Source organism: Callorhinchus milii, unplaced genomic scaffold, assembly GCF_018977255.1.
Source record: "Callorhinchus milii isolate IMCB2004 unplaced genomic scaffold, IMCB_Cmil_1.0 Scaffold21, whole genome shotgun sequence".
In the NCBI taxonomy this organism is placed as follows: Eukaryota; Metazoa; Chordata; class Chondrichthyes; order Chimaeriformes; family Callorhinchidae; genus Callorhinchus; species Callorhinchus milii.
The window spans coordinates 6742633-6751338 of NW_024704762.1; the positions used below are offsets into that span (position 1 = coordinate 6742633).

General features: G+C 52.2%; 2 protein-coding genes across 2 annotated transcripts; one reads left to right on the top strand and one right to left on the bottom strand.

Annotated features, from left to right (window-relative positions):
• The first annotated feature begins 1019 nt into the window (after window positions 1–1019).
• LOC103181932 (gap junction beta-6 protein-like) lies at window positions 1020–1939 on the top strand. Its single transcript, XM_042342865.1, has 2 exons — window positions 1020–1638; window positions 1836–1939. The coding sequence occupies exons 1-2, from the start codon at window positions 1020–1022 to the stop codon at window positions 1937–1939; spliced, it is 723 nt and encodes a 240-aa protein (XP_042198799.1).
• Window positions 1940–2872: 933 nt separating this feature from the next.
• Window positions 2873–6908, bottom strand: rps15 (ribosomal protein S15). The gene is given in 4 exon segments (NM_001292491.1): window positions 2873–3028; window positions 4419–4653; window positions 5687–5775; window positions 6884–6908. Coding segments are annotated over 4 exon segments (441 nt in total). The 5' UTR covers window positions 6887–6908; the 3' UTR covers window positions 2873–2914.
• Window positions 6909–8706: the final 1798 nt, after the last annotated feature.

The window sequence follows — 8706 nt, forward strand, 5'->3', positions numbered from 1 at the left end:
ATGTTTCGCGATAACCCGGCTGTTTCAAGCTCAAACTGTAGACCTCCAGAATAATCACTGTGCTTTACAGGAAATCGGTCAGACCTTCAGCCTCCCTGCCCACACCCTTTGACTCACCGCGTCCCTTGTCTCCTTCAAGGCACGTCTCAATACTACCCTCCTCTTCGACAGCTCCTTTGGCCACCCTCCTACCCACCTCTGTCCTCCTACCCACCCACCCCCCCCACCAACCACTCCAAATCCCCGACTGCCCAGCGCCTTGGGACGTCCTCCCGACTTGAAAAGCACTATACAAATGTAATTCTATTGTAATCTTGTGAGGTACTTTGAGACGTCATCCTGACGTGAAAGGCATTAATAATAATAATACATATTTTCAAATACTTGTTCAATTCACTTTGCAAACCATTGCTAATTCTGTATTTACCAACCATTTTGGGGCAAGCCATGATGTGCCCTAATAACCCTCTGTGTAAAAAAAAATGGAATCTAACCTCAACTTTTGTGGTTGGGGTGAAAATCATTAAATTTATTTTATCTTGAATCATCAACTGTAGCCAAGTTTTTCCCTGATCAGAACCCTTCCCAGTGTTAAACACCCTTATCAATGTAACTGCGTAAAGAATTGTTCAGTAATAATGAATAATAATCACGTGGTAAGAGTTTAACAGCTGAGCAGGTGACTGATAGGATTACTCAAGAGATTTACTGGAAGGTTGCATTGTTAACTAAGAGTTTACCAGAAAGGGATCAGTTTACCGCAAACAAATCCTAAATCATTTCTTGGCAGAAAACAAGTCAACTAATGAAACTGAAATTGCTGTGAAATTGTTGTTGCCAATCATGTTATCACAATGCTTAGTACTTTGCTCCTTGCCTCTTCCAGACTCTCATACACTCGCTGTTCCATTCGACATCATTCTGCACTGCTCCTGCACCAAATCCAAGCTGACTTCAAGACCCCTGGACCTATTTACACCTAAACAAAACTTGGTTCAGAGGCCGACGAAAGACTGCAGATGGATACTGAGATCTGGATTTTCCTGAGCGGAACTGACTGGTATGTCCCCCACTTGCTGAAGCTTGTCCTCTCCTTCCTCTTCACTCTGCGCCTCTTGGTACTCGTTTTGGGAGAAAGGATCGCTTGGAAAGATGACTTGTCTGATCTGGTGTGTAACTCTACCAGGGTGGGCTGCCACAGCGAATGCTACAATCAGTTCTCCCCTCTCTCCCCACTCACTCTCTGCTCGCTGCAGATGATCTTCCTGTGCGTCTTCTCACTGGCGAATCTGTGGTACTTCAGAGACATCACCTACCGTCAGCTCAGATGCTGTAGCCTGTTTGCAAAGGGACTGATCGAAGGGGCTTTCTTATTCACGTGCGTCCAGCTTTACTCTGGGATCTTCAGACCTTCCTCTTTCCAGTGCAATCTTGCTCCCTGCGAGCAGCCCGTGACTTGCCATCTACTCAAGAGCAGACTGAAAGACGACTTCGTCCTGCTCATGGTTTCTGCCTCGCTAGCCTCTCTGTCCATCTGTGTGCTAGCGGTGTGCTTGCTCCTGGGGAAATGGCTGTATAATAAAGGGAGCTCAGGAGAGAAACTGTTCAAGAAACTCTGCTTGAATTATTACTCACAAGGTAAAAATGCAATGCTCATGCAAAGCCAGACTGGTTATAATCCTTGTATCTAATGTAACATACTGAAACGCACGATTGGTATTTCACTTTTTTTTCTGTAAAGTGTAGTGACTGTGGATTTGTGGGCAAACTGGTTGAAGGGTCGGACAATCTGTTTTTTCATTCTCTTACCTCACAAAGGTTGTTATTGATCTCAGCTGATCACCCGGGTAAAGGCATCAAAATCCGATTAAACAGGATACCGACCGATACCTTTCGAACAAGTGTACCTTTCGAACAAGTGTTATTGGAGCAGTGTTGAGGTGCGATTGTGTGTCGCTGCCCCCATCCTTTGGAACTCCATCCCACTCCCTTCGCCTCCCTTCAAGACCCATCTCAACACTCTCCACTTCGAATGCACCTTAAGTTACCCTCCTACCCCCAGCTCCTGATCCCAACCACCAGCTCAGGTGCAAATCCTCGACTGTCCAGCAACTTGGGACGTCCTCCCAACCTGCAAGGTGCTCCACAAATGTACTTGGTGGTTGTTTTGTCTGCTTACCAGCAGCACCCTCTCCAGCTCAGCCATTTCTACCGGAATAGGAATGTACACACATGCAGTTCACAGGATGTTATAGCAGAAACCCACCTGGATTGGTTGCCGACCTTGCAGCTGGTGCCTTCCAACTCTGTACATAAGTGCCTGTTGTTATTGCTGTTTGAGCTGCTTCTAACCCGCATGATTCGTTCCTACGCAGAAGAATGTAAATACCCATTTCCTACCTCTTTCTAAGCTGCAATATTGAAAATAAACATATTAAGGTTTAACATATTAACATATTGGAGCCCACAGTGAGCGAGTGACTCGCTTCGAAAGCGACTCGGGCGTGGCGCTGCCACCTGCTGGAGAAGACCTGCCATGCGGCGGGCGTTGAAAGCCGATGGTAAAACCAAAGCAAAAGTTCGGGAAGAGCTGCGCCCGCGGTTGAGAACAGTCACTCGGCGCAAGACTTGCGTTGCTTTCAAAAGGGAAACGGATAGGTGCTTAGAAAGGAAAAAGCTGCAGGGCCTATGGGGTAAGAGCGGGAGGAGCGGGACGAGTCGGTAGGCCTTTCAAAGAGCTGGCGCAGGCATGCGCGATGGGCCGAATGGCCTCCTTCTGCGCTGTAAGATTCTGTGTAGGCCAGGGTCTTAACGGAACAAAATATTCAGAGGAATCCCATCACAAAGAAAAAAGAAAGCACGAAAGATTTGTACGGAACGAGTTTATTTATTTACACTGCATTTCCAGCACAGTTTACTTGAGAGGAATGAACCTGGAGGAGTGAGTGGCACCGATACCAGGGCGGCCGTGTTTGACGGGCTTGTAGGTGATGGAGAACTCTCCAAGGTAATGACCAATCATTTCAGGCTGAAAGAGAGGACACAAAAAAAAGCACGGACATTAAATCAACGACAGCCCACCCCGTGGATTTGACACAGTTTCGAGGCACGGAAACGGGCCATTCAGCCAACTAGTCAGTGCCACACAAGCCCCAACCCTCCTCTTCTCTGCCCCTTCTCTTGCCATCTTCAAGGCCCGTCTCAAGATCTTCCTTTTTGACCGTGCCATCCCTACCCTCATTTGTTGTTGCTGTTCCCTTCACCCTCGTGTATACATCAAGTTAATATGTTACACCCAGGTGCGGCAGCGCTATAGCCAGACTTCCTTCCACCAAGTCACCAACACTGCAGCACAGAAAGACATCCACGCTTGTGTTTTTCTCCACCTAACCTAATCCTTCTCGGTTGCTCGCTCCCACACCCGCTAATATTCCTCTTTTTTTCTCTGGCATCTGCAATAAATTCCCTGTTAAAAGAATGTATAAGCTCTGCTTCTACCCCTCCTGTAACAGAGAATCCCACATTCCCGACGTCACCCACCCAGTTGTTTTGGGAAGCAAATGTTGAGGAATGAAAGATGGACTATACTGTCGATTACACTTAATGACTGAATTTAACAGATCGCCCCTCAAAATCGATGGACTCTCATCAGGACCAAGTGTATCTATTGCGCCCCCACCCTCGGTCCTGAGCTAGGAGGACCACCTAGAATACTACTGAAGAAATCTAGTCTACAGGTGTGCAGGTGAAACATAAATCAGGGTTTCAGCTGAGTTGGGGTGAGATGGGGTGACACTGCAGAGGTGGAATGAAGCAGAATTTGACGAGGACTTAATAAAAGGTTTGAAGGAGAGCCACGGGTCAAAGAAATCTGCAGACTCCGTGAGCTGTAGTGAGCAGCTAGTCAGAGCCTGGAGAAACAAAGAAACAGGACTAGGCTATTCAGCTCCTCATGCCATCCGTACCTCAAGTCCAGTTACCTGCCCTTGCCCCATATCCCTTAATACCCCGACCTAACAAGTATCTAAGCTCCTGGATCGCATTAACAGGTCAATAGCGACCAGAATCACACTCCTCAAAGCTAAACCCAAAAGCTCCACACAAAGTGGTCCACATCCAAACATGTGTGACTGTGGTGGCCAAAGCTGCAGCGAGCGAAGGAGCGGGCAGGGGGAGGGGACCCATACAGGTCATCCTGTGAAGGTTCAGTAACTATAAAGTTCTCCACGTGTTAAGAGTCACTGACTGCTTCCTGAATGTTCAGACTCAAAGTGAGACGGTATTAAAAGGCCACGAGGGAGAACCTTTACTGTGTTACCTCACCCATCGACAATGGCTTAAGAAAGATAAGACATCTACCCAACAATACCTGCACTTCTACAGCGCCTCACGCTGCCCAGCACAGCCACAAGACTCACCTTGATTTCAACCTGATTGAAGGTTTTGCCGTTGTACACGCCGACCATGCTGCCCACCATCTCGGGGAGGATAATCATGTCCCGAAGGTGAGTCTTCACCACCTCAGGCTTCTCCATGGGCGGGGCCTCCTTCTTGGCCTTGCGCAGCCTCTTGAGGAGTGACTGCTGCTTGCGCCTCAGGCCTCTGTTGACCCGTCTACGCTGACGGGCGCAGTACAGCTGCATCAGCTGCTCACTGGAGACAAGACGGACATTAGAGAAAGTTCCAACCTAGCTGACGCAATCAAGGCAGCAATCTCCGGCTATTTAATAATATCCACACTGCCTGAACTACACAACAATGACTGTCCCAGCTACAGGCAGGTGCTTAATGCTTTATTTATAAGAAAACACTGGTTGCCTGTGGTGGAGACAAAACTTTGGGGTCCCCGTGAATGGATCATGGATACCATCAACTCAGTGAGGACAGACGGCATCTCACCATTAAATGGGTGTGTGCCAGGGAAGAGCAATACATATAGGTGATCAACAAATCTAGAATGAGGGACAGAGCGCGCAGCCGATTCTGCGCAGAGGAGCAATGTCCATGCATCGGTTGCACACGTGTGGAACTCTCGGTGTGGATTGGGATTTCCATAGGTGTCAGATCAAAAAGATTGATCGGGCGTGGGGAAGGGAGGGAGAGAGAAAGGACATGGATTGAAGCTCAAGAGGTAACACAACTATTATTTTCCTAAACTTGTGAGGGGGGGGGGGGTTGGGGGGGCACGGACAGGTCGATCCGGGGAAATTGTGGGTTACATTTGAGCTGCAATCCCAAAATACCATCACTGCACTTTACAATATATTTCTGGGAAGCGCTTTTGAGACGTCTCAACGATGTGATAAGGCGCGATATCAAACGCAAGGATTATTACTACCAACGGGCGGGCGCACACCCGGAAATTCATCCAGCAATCGTCATTATTATTATTATTATTAAATGACAACGGTAATAACACTACTGACAATACATGCGTTTGATATAGCGCCTGATCGCGTCTGCGAGACGTCTCAAAGCGCTTCTTCACGAAATTAACACTGCAAAAATTAATTGACGGTATATTTTGCACGGCAGTCACAGCAATCAGTGTCCCACATTTAACTTCATTAAATCAAATCAATTGTCGAATTATCGGGCATGGTTTTGAGCCCCCTAACCCCCACCTCCACACACATGTCCCCCCCCCCCCACCCAGGGGAAGGGGGGGGGGAGGTTAGCCACTCACTGGGACATGTCCAGCAGCTGATCCAGGTCCACCCCGCGGTAGGTGAACTTCCTGAAGGTTCTCTTCTTCTTCAGCTCAACCTGATCTGCCTGAAAGAGGGAAAAATAAAACAAAAGTGTTTTAAATAAACACAGAGCACCCGAGGCCGCGACTCTCTGGGGCCCACACCCCACACACACAGACCCCCCCCCCCACACACACAACCCCACACACACACAGACCCCCCCCACACACACACACAACCCCGCCCAAACACACACACAACCCCACACACACACACACAACCCCACACACACACACAGACCCCCCACACACACACACAGACCCCACACACACAGACCCCCCCACCACACACACACACAACCCCACACACACAGACCCCCCCCCCCAACACACACACAGACCCCCCCCCACACACACACACACACAGACCCCCCACACACACACACACACACAGACCCCCCACACACACACACACAGACCCCCCCCCCACACACACACACAGACCCCCCACACACACACCCCCCCCACACACACCCCCCCCCACACACACCCCCCCCCACACACACACCCCCCCCACACACACAGACCCCCCCCCACACACACAGACCCCCCCCACACACACACAACCCCACACACACACAGACGCCCCCACCACACACAGACCCCCCACACACATACAGACCCCCCACACACACACACAGACCCCCCCACCCCCCCAACACACACACAACCCCACACACACCCCCCCGCACAGACCCCCCCACACACACAGACCCCCCCCCAACACACACACAACCCCCCACACACACAGAACCCCCCCCGCACACACACACCGACATACACAGTCCCCCTTCCGCCCACACACACAGGCCCACACATCATTCCCCCCCCCCAAGACACAGCCCCCCCCCCACACACACAGACCCCCTCCGTCACTCTCACACACACAGACCCCCCCTACAGACCCCCACACAGCGCCTCTCCCCCGTGTGTGCGCTCGGGGCCCGAGGCCTAAAGGATGAACATCGCCTTTATCAGGTAACGCGCTCCGCGCCCCCGCGGGACAGAGCGGCTGTGGCTGCGGCTCGGCCCCGGGGGGGTCCCGGGGGGTCCCGGGGTGGGCGCGGGGCGGGTGGCGCCCCCCGGGGGGGGGGATGGCTGCGGATGGCGGGGACCCGGAGCGGCGGTACCCACCATCGCGGCGCTCCTCACAGGAAAGGCCGAGAGCGGGAACCGCGCGCAGATATCGCGAGATCACAGGGCTCAGCCGCCGGGCAGTTACTGCGCATGTGCACAGCGCCCCCTCCCCCCCCCACACGGTCTGACAGCCCCACACACACCCACATACACACCCACACACACAGTCTGACAGCCCCCCCCACACACACACCCACACACACACACACCCACATACACCCCCCACACACACACCCACACACCCTCCCCCCCCCACACGGTCTGACAGCCCCACACACACACCCACACACACAGTCTGACAGCCCCCCACACACACCCCCCCACACACCCCCCACCCCCCCCCACACACACACACACACACCCCCCCCCCACACACCCCCCCCCACACACCCACACACCCCACACACACAGTCTGACAGCCCCCCACACACACACACCCACACACACCCCCCACCCCCCCACACACAGACACACCACACACACAGTCTGACAGCCCCACACACACCCACATACACACCCACACACACAGTCTGACAGCCCCCCACACACACACACCCACACACATACACACCCACATACACCCCCCACACACACACCCACACACCCTCCCCCCCCACACGTCTGACAGCCCCACACCCCCCCACACACACACACACCCACACACAGTCTAACCCACACACACAGTCTAACAGTGCCCCCCCCACACACACACAGAACCCCCCCCCCAACACACACACAAACACACACACAGGGCTGAGATCTGTGAATGGATGCGAGTGTCAGTGTATGTATGTATGTATGTATGTGTCAGTGCGTAGGTATATGTACATGCTGTATGTATGTGTGTCAGTGTGTATGCTGTATGGGTCAGTCTATGTGTGTGTGTGTATGTATGTCAGTGTATGTGTGTGTGTGTTAGTATATATGTGAGTGTGTACGAGTATGTGTGTGAATGTGTTTGTGCTGTATGTATCAGTGTTTGCGTGTGCGCGAGTGTACGTGTGAGTGTACGTGTGAGTGTGTGTAATAATAATCCTTTCATTTGATACAGCGCCTCATCACATTGTTGAGACACCTCAAAGCGCTTCACAGAATACACTATAAAGTGAATTGACTGTATATTTTGTGGGCGAAGCGTGGCAGCGGGTGCGCACAGCAGCGTCGCACAAACAGCCGTGCACTGAGCGACCGATTTTTGTTTTAAGGCACCATTACCCCCAGAAAAAATAAAATGATCGGCCAACGGACTGATAACCGGGTTCCTACTTATTTCTCGGTAACCGGGGGCGTGCGGAGTAAGGAACGTACCCTGCCCGGGAGTCAAACCCAGGTCCTCTCGCTCGCGTACGTGCGCGCGAATGTGTACGTGAGATTGCGCGTATATGTGCGAGTACGGACTGTGAGACGACGATCACTGCTTGTGGAAGGCATCGGCAGCTGCTGTTCCAAGCTCCGCACCTCCGACTGGAGCAGCCGTCGCTCAGTGGGAAGGGATATGCGTCTGAGCTGTGGGCAGGAAGACGGTAGTGGGAGTATTCCCGTATTTCACGCTGAGCTGTTACCCGCGACAGCAGGGAGTTCCTGGTTCCCTTTACCCGCCCATCATTTAGTGAGGGCGCAAACCCACGCTGATTAGATGTCGAATGACACACAAGTGACTATCCTGAGGGGGACGGGGGACGGGGATAATTGGGTTTTCCTCGGAGGTGAAGGCGGCAATAGAATGTCGGAATTGAGCTCATCCTCGGTGGCAAATCTCAGCGATCCAGTCCCCGAACCGGGTAGGTCCGCGCTGCTCCAGGGCACCGTCGAACGGCAGA